This window comes from Xenopus laevis, chromosome 4S (genome assembly GCF_017654675.1).
Source record: "Xenopus laevis strain J_2021 chromosome 4S, Xenopus_laevis_v10.1, whole genome shotgun sequence".
Lineage (NCBI taxonomy): Eukaryota > Metazoa > Chordata > Amphibia > Anura > Pipidae > Xenopus > Xenopus laevis.
The window spans coordinates 13,701,041-13,716,507 of record NC_054378.1 but is presented as its reverse complement, the minus strand read 5'-3'; the positions used below and the strand labels follow the sequence as shown (position 1 = coordinate 13,716,507).

The 15,467-nt window shown below is 44.2% G+C and overlaps 3 protein-coding genes across 10 annotated transcripts in view; 2 read left to right on the top strand and 1 right to left on the bottom strand.

Moving 5' to 3' along the window:
* astl2a.S (astacin-like metallo-endopeptidase 2 gene a S homeolog) overlaps positions 1-15,467 on the bottom strand; it is a 265,316-nt gene that overhangs the window by 203,291 nt on the left and 46,558 nt on the right. The window contains exon 3 of one of the 8 annotated variants that reach the window (XR_005960807.1): positions 12,412-12,738. The exons of the other annotated variants lie outside the window; for them this stretch is intronic. The gene's annotated coding sequence lies outside the window, so the exon portion shown is untranslated. Of the gene's footprint in view, positions 1-12,411; positions 12,739-15,467 lie in introns of those variants that run through there. 8 annotated transcript variants of the gene reach the window in all.
* The window catches only part of LOC121393181 (traf2 and NCK-interacting protein kinase-like), a 44,618-nt gene that overhangs the window by 27,482 nt on the left and 1,669 nt on the right, over positions 1-15,467 (top strand). Inside the window, exons 6-8 of the mRNA XM_041560945.1 lie at positions 13,752-13,879; positions 14,647-14,701; positions 14,887-14,959. Coding sequence (XP_041416879.1) covers positions 13,752-13,879; positions 14,647-14,701; positions 14,887-14,959 — 256 coding nt within the window. The remainder of the gene's footprint in view (positions 1-13,751; positions 13,880-14,646; positions 14,702-14,886; positions 14,960-15,467) is intronic.
* LOC121393182 (serine/threonine-protein kinase mig-15-like) lies at positions 12,342-13,452 on the top strand. Its single transcript, XM_041560946.1, has 5 exons — positions 12,342-12,432; positions 12,531-12,569; positions 12,680-12,745; positions 12,910-12,963; positions 13,057-13,452. Exons 1-5 carry the CDS (start codon positions 12,406-12,408, stop codon positions 13,429-13,431), a joined length of 561 nt encoding a protein of 186 aa, XP_041416880.1. The 5' UTR covers positions 12,342-12,405; the 3' UTR covers positions 13,432-13,452.

Here is a 15,467-nt window from a genome sequence, read left to right as displayed (position 1 = left end):
TTGGCCACTCTCGGTCTATCTTCATCCTCCAATCTACAATTATAGTTATCCACTATTTCTCGTTGCCATCTTACCTATTCCTGTATAATAAAATCTGAGCTTCTTTCACAGACAAGCCTTAACAAGAAAAAGTATTTGGAGCGCAATCCCAGTCACTGTCTACTCAGTCCTGAATCGTCCCACGCCTCCCTTGGGTTCTCACACCGTGAGCCTGCTAATCGTCTTCCTAGCCCTCTTAATAGAACTTACAAGAATCCAGCATCCCTTCGCCTCAGACCTGCTAGCCTCGCTAGTACACAATCTCCAGCATCATTTTTTCACCACCTGTAGCCATACCGTACAAATCCCCAGCATCCGCTTGTCAGACCGCAGACCTATACGCTACAACATCCAGCCATCCACCTCTCGTCTCACGACCTGCCACGCCTATATACAAAAATCCCAGCATCCCCTGTCACGACCCTGTAGCCTCTAGAACATACTCAGCGCACGCCTTTTCAGTACCTGGCAGTCCCTATCAGTGCAGCACACTTCCCCAGCATCCACTTGTGTCAGACGCTGCAGGCCTCATCCTAGTACAAATACCGCTAGCATCCCCTTGTCAGACCTGTAGCCTTAGTACAAATCCCGAGCACTCCCCTCGATGTACACACCTGTACCCGTGAATCAACTGCTACAACCAATGCACATCCCAGCCATTATCCTACCATGTCTGTCAGACCTGTCAGCCTACTAGCAGGCAGAACTACCAGCATCCACTTGTCCAGACCTGCAAGCCTGTAAAGATCTTCTAGCTCTTACATGAACTACCAAATCCCCAGCATCCCTTGTCAGAACCAGCAGCCTTGTGTTCTCCATGACTCTGAGTTACTGACCTAAGACCGGATCCCCAGCACTCCCTTGTGGTCAGACTGACTCGTCAGCAACGTGTCGCCTCAGCATTTGATACACGGCGCGCATTCGGCAATCTAACGGACCATCTAATGGCAGAATATTGAAGGAACAATGACCTATTTCGAGTGTGACACTGCGCCGTCATGTGCTGGTCCGGACTTATTAGCCCTCTGGCTTCTGTTGTTATTCTATAGAGGAAATATCATTCACTGGAAAGGCAATGGCGGAGAACAGGGCAGACTACAGACAACTCTCAGCCATCTAATTACCACCAGACCAGCTCACATCCCTGGCATTTCGGCCCGCCAAGCACCTAACTGACAGGTTAAATAAACGGATTTCTCAACTTCATGTCCTTGGGTGACAGAGGTCAGTGGATGCACAGCACACCAACTGGGGGGACAATCTTATGGGAATACAATGAGATCTACATTGATATAAATGAAGGAACTAATCACTGACTCAAAGTTCAGCTCAAACTAAGGTGTGCGCCCTGGATACCTTAGCCTTGGTTTTGTCATTCTTAACTAGATATAATCATTGCGAAGAGAGTTTGGGGTTCGGCGGGAAGGAACAGGCGATGTCAGGGAGACTTACATACCTGTCTAAAGACATGAACAGAATGAAAGATAACATTGGGATTCCACACTTGCTTCACGGTATATTTAAAAATTAAGTGCAGTTAAGAAATAAACTACAGTGCTACGCAACTATGTTGGCGCCTAGTATAAATACATGATTAATAATAAGTAAACAACTGTCAGAAATTCTCCCTATGTTAACCCTAATATAACAGGGGTGCACATATTGGCAACATTCTGGAGCTGCACGGCCATCTTGCTGTCAGGTATTTCTCCTCTAATGCTATTAATTCTTCATATTTCTTCTCCTGCTGTCTCACTTTGCAAATAACATTTACTTCTTTAAACAAAGCCATTTAAGAGACAAGTATTAAAGAAATGATTTAACGTGGAAAAGTCTGAAAATCTCCCCAATGTTGCCACATAAACAGGTGGCTCACCCAGTGACATATTGGCTAACTCAGTGACAGTTGACAGGTGTTCTACCTGAGCTCTCCACTGCGTTTCAGGTTATCCATCCTTCTAATTCTAATAATGTACTTTAGTATTTCCTCTTCTGTATCTCACTTTCTAATAACAATTTACTCTGATAAATCTCTTCAGTAATAGTTAAGCAATTCACACCTTCTAGGGGAAACAGTCCTGAAATCTCCCATTTGTCCCATTAACCAGGGGTTACAGCCCGCAGTGTTTGGAGTGACAAGTTGACAGTTCGGCCACTTGGGTATTTCTCCTCCCAAATACTCATTAACTGTTCCAATTCTAGTCTTCTCCCCGTTCTTATTGGCCATCTTACTTTGATATCATAATACTGACTTCTTCAAAAAGCTTTCTAAAGGAAAAAGTTTTCGGAGCTGCAAATCCCAGTCATCTATTACTCGATGTCGCTGACACTGTCCCAGCCATCCCTTGGTCACACCTGCTCTCTTCTAACTCTTAAAATGAACTACAAACTCCCAAACATCCCGTTTGTCATACTGATAGATCTTGCTTACTGTTACTGACCTACAAATGCCAGCATCCCCTTGCTGTAGACCTGTAGCCGGCGAACCATCATCAACTATAGCCACAGCCCAGCCATCCCTTATGCTCAGCACATGTATAGTTCTTTCTCAACTCCAGTTACTGACCTACAAATTCAGCCATTCCACTTTGTATGACTATCTTGCTAGCCTCATAGTAAAAATCCCATGCATTCCACTTGTCAGACCTGCTAAGTCTTCCTTCACTGTTCCTGACCCAAAATATCCCAGCCAATGCCTTGCCTCCAGACCTGTAGTCTTGCCTTACTCGTTACACTGAACACCAATATCAAATCACCCCACAGCATCCCTTGTCAGACCTACAAGCACTATAGTACAGAATCCAGCATCCCTTTTGTCAACCCTGTGCCTAGTCGAAACAATCCCAGCAATCCCTTGTCACGAACCTGTAGCCTCATCGTGATACAATTTCCCCAAGAAGTGCTCCCGCCCATATCCTGCTCCGGTCAGACCTGGCTAGCACCGCCCCATCACGTACTAATTCACCCCAGCATCCCTTCTCAGAGCCTATTTCTTTCTTAAATAGTTATACTGACCTACAATCCCCGAGCACTGCCTCTGTCAGACCATGTAGTTCTTTCTACCTGGTTCCTGACACCACAACTAACCCTATTTCCCAGCGCACTCCCTTGTCAGACCTGTCAGTGCTTCACCTTCACTCTACTTGACCCCTACCACATAACCCCTGCGCCAAATACACCTTCTGTCTCAGGACCCGTAACGCTCTTCTTTACTGTTACCTGACCTGACACAATCCCCAGCACATCCCTCTGTCCAACCTGTAGACCCCTATACGCTACAGACATCCCTCCAGGCGATCCCACTCTGTAAGAAGATCCTGTAGCCATCCATGTGAGTACAAATCCCAGTCCTTGTCTAGACCTGTAGCCTATCGTACAATTCCCAGCATCCCTTTGTCAGACCTGTAGTCTTCTTACTGTTACTGACCTACAAATCCAGCATCCCTTGTCAGACCTGTAGTCTTCTTACTGTTACTGACCTACAAATCCCAGCATCCCTTGTCAGACCTGTAGTCTTCTTACTGTTACTGACCTACAAATCCCAGCATCCCTTGTCAGACCTGTAGCCTATAGTACAAATCCCAGCATCCCTTGTAAGATCTGTAGTCTATAGTAAAAATCCCAGCATCCCTTGTAAGACCTGTAGCCTCTAGTCTTCTAACTGTTACTGACCTACAAATCCCAGCATCACTTGTCAGACCTGTAGCCTATAGTACAAATCCCAGCATCCCTTGTCAGACCTGTAGCCTATAGTACAAATCCCAGCATCCCTTGTCAGACCTGTAGCCTATAGTACAAATCCCAGCATCCCTTGTAAGACCTGTAGCCTATAGTACATATCCCAGCATCCCTTGTCAGACCTGTAGCCTATAGTAAAAATCCCAGCATCTCTTGTCAGATCTGTAGCCTATAGTAGAAATCCAAGCATCCCTTGTCAGATCTGTAGCCTATAGTAGAAATCCCAGCATCCCTTGTAAGATCTGTAGTCTATAGTACAAATCCCAGCATCCCTTGTCAGACCTGTAGCCTTATCGTACAATTCCCAGCATCCCTTGTCAGACCTGTAGTCTTCTTACTGTTACTGACCTACAAATCCCAGCATCCGTTATCAGACCTGTAGTCTTCTTACTGTTCCTGACCTACAAATCCAGCCATCCCTGTCAGACCTGTAGTCTTCTTACTGTTACTGACCTACAAATCCCAGCATCCCTTGTCAGACCTGTAGTCTTCTTACTGTTACTGACCTACAAATCCCAGCATCCCTTGTCAGACCTGTAGTCTTCTTACTGTTACTGACCTACAAATCCCAGCATCCCTTGTCAGACCTGTAGTCTTCTTACTGTTCCTGACCTACAAATCCCAGCATCCCTTGTCAGACCTGTAATATTCTTACTGTTACTGACCTACAAATCCCAGCATCCCTTGTCAGACCTGTAGTCTTCTTACTGTTACTGACCTACAAATCCCAGCATGCCTTGTCAGACCTGTAGTCTTCTTACTGTTACTGACCTACAAATCCCAGCATCCCTTGTCAGACCTGTAGCCTATAGTACAAATCCCAGCATCCATTGTCAGACCTGTAGCCTATAGTACAAATCCCAGCATCCATTGTCAGACCTGTAGCCTATAGTACAAATCCCAGCATCCCTTGTCAGACCTGTAGCCTATAGTAAAAATCCCAGCATCTCTTGTCAGACCTGTAGCCTATAGTAAAAATCCAAGCATCCCTTGTCAGCCCTGTAGCCTATAGTACAAATCCCAGCATCCCTTGTAAGATCTGTAGTCTATAGTAAAAATCCCAGCATCCCTTGTAAGACCTGTAGCCTCTAGTCTTCTAACTGTTACTGACCTACAAATCCCAGCATCCATTGTCAGACCTGTAGTCTTCTTACTGTTACTGACCTACAAATCCCAGCATCCCTTGTCAGACCTGTAGTCTTCTTACTGTTACTGACCTACAAATCCCAGCATCCCTTGTCAGACCTGTAGTCTTCTTACTGTTACTGACCTACAAATCCCAGCATCCCTTGTCAGACCTGTAGTCTTCTTACCGTTCCTGACCTACAAATCCCCAGCATCCTTGTCAGACCTGTAATTATTCTTACTGTTACTGACTACAAATCCAGCATCCCTTGTCAGACCTGTAGTCTTCTTTACTGTTATGACCTACAAATCCCAGCATGCCTTGTCAGACCTGTAGTCTTCTTACTGTTACTGACCTACAAATCCCAGCATCCCTTGTCAGACCTGTAGCCTATAGTACAAATCCCAGCATCCATTGTCAGACCTGTAGCCTATAGAACAAATCCCAGCATCCATTGTCAGACCTGTAGCCTATAGTACAAATCCCAGCATCCCTTGTCAGACCTGTAGCCTATAGTAAAAATCCCAGCATCCCTTGTCAGACCTGTAGCCTATAGTACAAATCCCAGCATCCATTGTCAGACCTGTAGCCTATAGTACAAATCCCAGCATCCATTGTCAGACCTGTAGCCTATAGTACAAATCCCAGCATCCCTTGTCAGACCTGTAGCCTATAGTAAAAATCCCAGCATCTCTTGTCAGACCTGTAGGCCTATAGTAGAAAATCCAAGCATCCCTTGTCAGCCCTGTAGCCTATAGTACAAATCCCAGCATCCCTGTAAGATCCTGTAGTCTATAGTAAAAATCCCAGCATCCCTTTTAAGACCTGTAGCCTCTAGTCTTCTAACTGTTACTGACCTACAAATCCCAGCATCCCTGTCAGACCTGTAGTCTTCTTACTTGTTACTGACCTACAAAATCCCAGCATCCCTTGTCAGACCTGTAGTCTTTCTTTACTGTTACTGACCTACAAATCCCAGCATCCCTTGTCAGACCTGTAGTCTTCTTACTGTACTGACCTACAAATCCAGCATCCCTTGTCAGACCTGTAGTCTTCTTACTGTTACTGACCTACAAATCCCAGCATCCTTGTCAGACCTGTAGTCTCTTACCGTTCCTGACCTTACAAATCCCAGCATCCCCTTGTCAGACCTGTAATATTCTTACTGTTTACTGGACCTACAAATCCAGCATCCCTTGTCAGACTGTAGTCATCTTACTGTTCCTGACCTACAAATCCCAGCATGCCTTGTCAGACCTGTAGTCTTCTTACTGTTACTGGACCTACAAATCCCAGCATCCCTTGTCAGACCTGTTAGTCTTCTTACGTTCCTGACCTACAAATTCCAGCATCCCTTGTCAGACCTGTAATATTCTTACTGTTACTGACCTACAAATCCCAGCATCCCTTGTCAGACCTGTTAGTCTTCTTACTGTTCCTGACACTACAAATCCCAGCATCCCTTGTCAAGACCTGTAATATTCTTACTGTTACCTGACCTACAAATCCCAGCATCCCTTGTCAGACCTGTAGTCTTCTTACTGTTACTGACCTACAAATCCCAGCATGCCTTGTCAGACCTGTAGTCTTTTTACTGTTACTGACCTACAAATCCAGCATCCCTTGTCAGACTGTAGCCTATAGTAAAAATCCCAGCATCCATTGTCAGACCTGTAGCCTATAGTACAAATCCAGCATCCATTGTCAGACCTGTAGCCTATAGTACAAATCCCAGCATCATTGTCAGACCTGTAGCCTATATTAAAAATCCCAGCATCTCTTGTCAAGCCTGTAGGCCTATAGTAAAAATCCAAGCATCCACTTGTCAGCCCTGTAGCCTATAGTACCAAATCCCAGCATCCCTTGTAAGATCTGTAGTCTATAGTAAAAATCCCGCATCCCTGTAAGACCTGTAGCCTCTAGTCTTCTAACTGTTTACTGACCTACAAATCCCAGCATCCATTGTCAGACCTGTAGTCTTCCTACTGTTACTGACCTACAAATCCCAGCATCCTTGTCAGACCTGTAGTCTTCTTACTGTTACTGACCTACAAATCCCAGCATCCCTTGTTCAGACCTGTAGTCTTCTTACTGTTTACTGACCTACAAATCCAAGCATCCCTTGTCAGACCTGTTAGTCTTCTTACCGTTCCTGACCTACAAATCCCAGCATCCCTTGTCAGACCTGTAATATTCTTACTGTACTGACCTACCAAATCCCAGCATCCCTTGTCAGACCTGTAGTCTTCTCACTGTTACTGACCTACAAATCCCAGCATCCCTTTGTCAGACCTGTAATATTCTTACTGTTACTGACCTACAAATCCCAGCATCCCTTGTCAGACCTGTAGTCTTCTTACTGTTACTGACCTACAATCCCAGCATGCCTTGTCAGACCTGTAGTCTTCTTACTGTTACTGACCTACAAATCCCAGCATCCCTTGTCAGACCTGTAGCCTATAGTACAAATCCAGCATCCATTGTCAGACCTGTAGCCTATAGAACAAATCCCAGCATCCATTGTCAGACCTGTAGCCTATAGTACAAATCCCAGCATCCCTTGTCAGACCTGTAGCCTATAGTAAAAATCCCAGCATCCCTTGTCAGACCTGTAGCCTATAGTAAAAATCCCAGAATCCCTTGTCAGACCTGTAGCCTATAGTACAAATCCCAGCATCCCTTGTCAGACCTGTAGCCTATAGTACAAATCCCAGCATCCCTTGTAAGATCTGTAGTCTATAGTACAAATCCCAGCATCTCTTGTCAGACCTGCACCCTGTAGTCTTCGAGCGCTTAATTAACTATAAATCCCAGCATCACTTTCCAGACCAGCAGCTTGTGGTCTTCTAACTGTTACTAAACTACAAATCCCCAGCATCCTTTGACAGACCTGTAGCCTGTAAGTAAAACTCCCACATCCCTTGTCAGACCTGTAGCCTATAGTACAATCCCAGCATCCTTGTCAGACCTAGAGCCTGTGGTCTTCTAACTGTTACTGACCTACAAATACCCAGCATCCCTTGACAGACCTGTAGTCTTTCTTACTGTTACTGACCTACAAATCCCAGTATCCCTTGTCAGACCTGTAGTCTTGTTACTGACCAACAATCCCAGCATCCCTTGTCAGAACCTGTAGTCTTCCTTACTGTTACTGACCTACAAATCCCAGCATCCCTTGTCAGACCTGTAGTCTTCTTACTGTTACTGACCTACAAATCCCAGCATCCCTTGTCAGACCTGTAGTCTTCTTACTGTTACTGAACTACAAATCCCAGCATCCCTTGTCAGACCTGTAGTCTTCTTACTGTTACTGACCTACAAATCCCAGCATCCCTTGACAGACCCGTAGTCTTCTTACTGTTACTGACCTACAAATCCCAGCATCCCTTGTCAGACCTGTAGTCTTCTTACTGTTACTGACCTACAAATCCCAGCATCCCTTGTCAGACCCGTAGTCTTCTTACTGTTACTGACCTACAAATCCCAGCATCCCTTGTCAGACCCGTAGTCTTCTTACTTTTACTGACCTACAAATCCCGGCATCCCTTGTCAGACCTGTAGTCTTCTTACTTTTACTGACCTACAAATCCCAGCATCCCTTGTCAGACCTGTAGTCTTCTTACTTTTACTGACCTACAAATCCCAGCATCACTTGTTAGACCTGTAGTCTTCTTACTGTTACTGACCTACAAATCCCAGCATCCTTTGTCAGACCTGTAGCCTAAAGAACAAATCCCAGCATCCCTTGTCAGACCTGTAGCCTATAGTACAAATCCCAGCATACCTTGTAAGACCTGCAGCCTGTAGTAAAAATCCCAGCATCCCTTGTCAGACCTGTAGCCTATAGTACAAATCCCAGCATCCCTTGTCAGACCTGTAGCCTATAGTACAAATCCCAGCATCCTTTGTCAGAACTTTACCCTATAGTACAAATCCCAGCATCCCTTGTCAGACCTGTAGCCTATAGTACAAATCCCAGCATCCTTTGTCAGAACTTTAGCCTATAGTACAAATCCCAGCATCCCTTGTCAGACATGTAGCCTGTAGTACAAATCCCAGCATCCCTTGTAAGACCTGTAGCCTATAATACAAATCCCAGCATCCCTTGTAAGACCTGTAGCCTATAGTACAAATCCCAGCATCCCTTGTAAAACCTGTAGCCTATAATACAAATCCCAGTATCCATTGTCAGACCTGTAGCCTATAGTACAAATCCCAGCATCCCTTGTCAAACCTGCAGCCTGTGGTCTTCTAACTGTTACTGACCTACAAATCCCAGCATCCCTTGTAAGACCTGTAGCCTATAATACAAATCCCAGCATCCATTGTCAGACCTGTAGCCTATAGTACAAATTCCAGAATCCCTTTTCAAACCAGCCTGTAGTACAAATCCCAGCATCCCTTGTAAGACCTGTAGCCTATAATACAAATCCCAGCATCCCTTGTAAGACTTGTAGCCTATAGTACAAATCCCAGCATCCCTTGTAAAACCTGTAGCCTATAATACAAATCCCAGCATCCCTTGTCAGACCTTTAGCCTATAGTACAAATTCCAGAATCCCTTGTCAGACCAGCAACCTGTGGTCTTTTAGCGGTTACTGACCTACAAATCCCAGCATCCCTTGTCAGACCTACAGCCTGTAGTCTTCTAGCTCTTAATGAACTATAAATCCCAGCATCCCTTGTCAAACCTGCAGCCTGTGGTCTTCTGTTACTGACCTACAAATCCCAGCATCCCTTGTAAGACCTGTAGCCTATAATACAAATCCCAGCATCCATTGTCAGACCTGTAGCCTATAGTACAAATTCCAGAATCCCTTTTCAAACCAGCCTATAGTACAAATCCCAGCATCCCTTGCCAGACCAGCAGCTTATGGTTTTCTAACTGTTACTGAACCACAAATCCCAGCATCCCTTGTCAGACCAGCAACCTGTGGTCTTTTGGCTCTTACTGACCTACAAATCCCAGCATCCCTTGTCAGACCTACAGCCTGTAGTCTTCTAGCTCTTAATGAACTATAAATCCCAGCATCCCTTGTCAAACCTGCAGCCTGTGGTCTTCTAACTGTTACTGACCTACAAATCCCAGCATCCCTTGTCAGACCTGTAGCCTATAATACAAATCCCAGCATCACTTGTCAGACCTGTAGCCTACAGTACAAATCCCAGCATCTCTTGTCAGACCTGTAGCCTATAATACAAATCCCAGCATCACTTGTCAGACCTGTAGCCTATAGTACAAATCCCAGCATCCCTTGTAAAACCTGTAGCCTATAATACAAATCCCAGCATCCATTGTCAGACCTGTAGCCTATAATACAAATCCCAGCATCCCTTGTCAGACCTGTAGCCTATAATACAAATCCCAGCATCACTTGTCAGACCTGTAGCCTATAGTACAAATCCCAGCATCCCTTGTAAAACCTGTAGCCTATAATACAAATCCCAGCATCCATTGTCAGACCTGTAGCCTATAATACAAATCCCAGCATCCCTTGTCAGACCTTTAGCCTATAGTACAAATTCCAGAATCCCTTGTCAGACCAGCAACCTGTGGTCTTTTAGCGGTTACTGACCTACAAATCCCAGCATCCCTTGTCAGACCTACAGCCTGTAGTCTTCTAGCTCTTAATGAACTATAAATCCCAGCATCCCTTGTCAAACCTGCAGCCTGTGGTCTTCTGTTACTGACCTACAAATCCCAGCATCCCTTGTAAGACCTGTAGCCTATAATACAAATCCCAGCATCCATTGTCAGACCTGTAGCCTATAGTACAAATTCCAGAATCCCTTTTCAAACCAGCCTATAGTACAAATCCCAGCATCCCTTGCCAGACCAGCAGCTTATGGTTTTCTAACTGTTACTGAACCACAAATCCCAGCATCCCTTGTCAGACCAGCAACCTGTGGTCTTTTGGCTGTTACTGACCTACAAATCCCAGCATCCCTTGTCAGACCTGCTGCCTGTGGTCTTCTAACTGTTACTGACCTACAAATCCCAGCATCCCTTGTCAGACCTGTAGCCTATAATACAAATCCCAGCATCACTTGTCAGACCTGTAGCCTACAGTACAAATCCCAGCATCTCTTGTCAGACCTGTAGCCTATAGTACAAATCCCAGCATCTCTTGTAAGACCTGTAGCCTATAATACAAATCCCAGCATCCCTTGTCAGACCTGCAGCCTGTAGTCTTATTGTACTTAATAAACTACAAATCCCAGCATCCCTTGTCAGACCTTTAGCCTATAGTACAAATTCCAGAATCCCTTGTCAAACCAGCCTATAGTACAAATCCCAGCATCCCTTGTCAGACCAGCAACCTGTGGTCTTTTAGCTGTTACTGACCTACAAATCCCAGCATCCCTTGTCAGACCTACAGCCTGTAGTCTTCTAGCTCTTAATGAACTATAAATCCCAGCATCCCTTGTCAAACCTGCAGCCTGTGGTCTTCTAACTGTTACTGACCTACAAATCCTAGCATCCCTTGTAAGACCTGTAGCCTATAATACAAATCCCAGCATCCATTGTCAGACCTGTAGCCTATAGTACAAATCCCAGCATCTCTTGTAAGACCTGTAGCCTATAATACAAATCCCAGCATCCCTTGTCAGACCTGCAGCCTGTAGTCTTATTGTACCTAATAAACTACAAATCCCAGCATCCCTTGTCAGACCTGTAGCCTATGGTACAAATCCCAGCATCTCTTGTAAGACCTGTAGCCTATAATACAAATCCCAGCATCCCTTGTAAGACTTGTAGCCTATAGTACAAATCCCAGCATCCCTTGTCAGACCTGCAGCCTGTAGTACAAATCCCAGCATCCCTTGTAAGACCTGCAGCCTGTAGTCTTATTGTACTTAATAAACTACAAATCCCAGCATCCCTTGTCAGACCTTTAGCCTATAGTACAAATTCCAGAATCCCTTGTCAAACCAGCCTATAGTACAAATCCCAGCATCCATTGCCAGACCAGCAGCTTATGGTTTTCTAACTGTTACTGAACCACAAATCCCAGCATCCCTTGTCAGACCAGCAACCTGTGGTCTTTTAGCTGTTACTGACCTACAAATCCCAGCAATCCCTTGTCAGACCTGCTGCCTGTACTAGTCCTTTCTTCTGTGATATCATGATGTTGAGAGTCTGTATTTCAGTAGGGACTGGGCTTCATATTATAATAGAGGGAAGAATTGATGGTGCCAATACAGGGAAATGCTGCAACTTGTGAATCCTGATATGTATAGCAGAGAGGGCTGGTGCATGTGAGCTCACAATCTCTTCTTTCTTTCTATGTCTCCACACAGTGAAATTTCCAAGCGACGAAGCGTTTTTATAGCGTTTTCGAAGCGATTTTCCGAGCGATTTAGCAGTGATTGTTATATAGAGATATTCAGCAAAATTCCATCTGATTTTTGGCGTTTGGAAAAACCATCTTCCTTTGACGTCAGCTGATATCGTCTTTTTAACCCAACAGCTCTTTTAAGAGCTAAAAAACTTGGGCGCAATGCTATTCTGCGCCCCCTGGAGGAAGGTAAGGCAACTGCTGCTGTTTTATCTGAATTTAGGGTTTTGCTGTATAGAGAACAGATAAAGTATAGAATGTAATTGAATTTTTCTCTTCTCCTTCAGCCACAGGCGGAATCCAGATCCCTCTCCGAGATTTATAAGGTGAGTAGAAAGGAGGGTAAAACACTGGCCGCTACTGCCGGAAGTGAGACATGTTTTGTACCCTGGGGAATATTATGTTATCAATAAAATCCTTCTTTTTTCTTTTCCAGCCTCCTGATGGTCGGCTGACCAAGGATGTGCTTCTTGGAGAAGGCGGCACCGGAGAAGTCTACAAGGTAAGAGACCAACCAATTAGAGTAGGGGAACTGAACAAGATTGTGATCACTAGACACAATCACACAATGATTTAGGCAGACATATCAAGCTTCTGGTTTGGGGGCTGCATTAGACCCTCTCTTTCCTACTTGTATATAAGTCAACCTTTCTGTCTGTATTACAGGGACGACACCATCGAAGAGGCGTGGTAGCGGTGAAGATCGCCAACATCAGCCGAGTACTGTATCTTTATAATTCCAATCTCTATATATCAATCCTATTTGTGTAGTTGCCTATGTGACCTAAAGGGATTTCTATCATTCCACTCCAGGATGAAGAGTCAGTCATGAGGGAGCTGAAGTTTCTCCAGCAGTTCGGAGGACACAAGAACATTGCCTCTTACTATGGAGCTTACTACAGGGCTCCACTCACGGAGTGCTCATCTGAGCACTTGGAAGTAAGAAATGATTTACTGTATCGTGTTCATTCCTCTCAATCTCCACTGGAAGTGATAGAATACATGACCTTAAATAATTTCTATATATTGCAGATTGTTCTCGAGTACTGTGGTGGCGGCTCTCTCCACACCCTCATCAGCAGGACCAATGGCCAATCCCTGAAGGAGACCTGGATTGGCTATGTCTGCAAGGAGGTTTTAAAGGTAAGGCCAGATTTACCCCTTAATGCCTCTTCTTTAATTGCATAAATTATATATATACAATCTCTTTGTTGGTAATGTTTAGTCTCATGTCTGTTAAAGTCTTATAAACCTACATCTCAATCTCCCCAGGGGCTGCACCACATCCACAAGAACCGGGCCGTTCATAGAGACATCAAGAGCCTGAAACATCATGCTCACAGAGACGGCCAAAGTGAAGACCAGTGAGTAAAACTTACAGTTATAAGAGTAATGGATGATGGGGAGCTAACGTGAATATGGAGTCAGGGGCTTTCATAATTCAGGTTTCTATATTATTGTGGTTAAGCAAGTTATTTTCCATTATTCGTTTCTATTTGTCATTTCAGTCGACTTTGGAAACAGCTGGGACCTGGATCCACAGACTGGATTGTGCCACGAAGCAGACGGGACTGCACATTGGATGGCACCCGAGGCCATAAGGCAGAAGGGCCAGCGCCTGGCGTACGACACCAAAGTATGTTGTACTTATAATACTTGTAACAACACCGAGCATTTACTTATCAGTCCTAATGGGACATAGACGCAGTCATTTTCTCATGGAGAGAAAGGAGTTTTCCTGAAATGTTGGGTTTCTTAACAGTTTGCACAATGTGTCTGCTTTAATATATTTGCTCATTTGCAATGTGACGCTGGTGTTCTGTAACTGCTATTGTTTGTAATGGAGATGTATTGCTGTATACACGTTTATATATAATAAAGCATTTTTACACTTTTATATTGTGTTCATTTACGAGGCGGTGCATTGGGCTATTTTAGAAGTTGTATTCTGTTCTGTTCTGGCCATAATTGAGCTAAGGAGAATGGCGTGTACTTTTGCACCCATGATAATATATGTATATAATACACAAAAGCCATGAATATCCTGTAAATTATATCCTTATAAACGGTGAGTTCTGATGTCATCAGTTATAAACGGTGAGTTCTGATATCATTTCTGTCACATGACTCATTGAAATTTGTGTATTATAATTAATAAAGTACCCCCAGTTGTAAAATATGAGGATATTAGAAGTTACCTCGGAGTTCCATGACCTGTATAAAAACACTCGGCCTTCGGCCTCGTGTTTTTATATGGTCATGAAACTCCTCGGTAACTTATAATATCCCTATATTTTACAAAAGGGGGTACTTTATTCACTATATATTTCTAAAAGAGAGTTGTATACGTGTAGCCTTTTTACCAATTCTCTCCTTCTAATGCTCTTTGTGTGTCTTTTGCAGTGTGACATCTGGTCGCTGGGCATAACCGCCATCGAAATGGCCGAGGGAAAACCACGTAAGTGAATCACAACAATTGTGGCTACTTTATTTTATACATTGAGCAGCAGAGGTTCTATATCAGAATGGGAGGAATTTGGGGTGATTTGCAATTTCCAGCAAAAAAAGAACGTTTTCTGTAGATTAAATAAATAACTTCTAGACATGTTGGATGGGCCTGATATATATGTTTGTCACTTTTAGCATACGCAGATGAATACCCGGTGGAGCACCTGATTAGAGAAGCCCAACCACCGAGGCTTCAATCAAACAACTGGTGAGTCGGTCCCAGCTCGTGTCACTGTACATTGTACCTGCGCTTGCAGACATGGAACTCCCCACATTTTCTTATTAACACTTGTTGGCAACTCCTATATCCACTTCCACAGTCTGCCCTCACCATGCCCCTTGTCTGTACAAATTTGGGATAATGGGGAGATTTCAGGGGGATGTGTATGTTATTTAAATACCTCCTAAATATAAATAGAGGGTTTTCTACTGCAGATTTTAAATGTGGCCCATGAGATGCAGGCAGGGATATGTGTGTTTTCAGGGAAATATAGATGAATGCAGAGTGGATATGATCTATTTTATGTATATAATCAGTGTCTATGTCTCAGGGGCATAACAGTATAACTATGGGCCCCACTACTGTGAGATTACAGGCCATGTGCACTATGGTGCAGTCAGGAGAGGGTGTGGGAAAATCACAGGACCTTACCTTGTCCCTCATAGCCTTATAGACATCTAGATATAGCACTGATATCCTTGTTTACCAGTTTGGG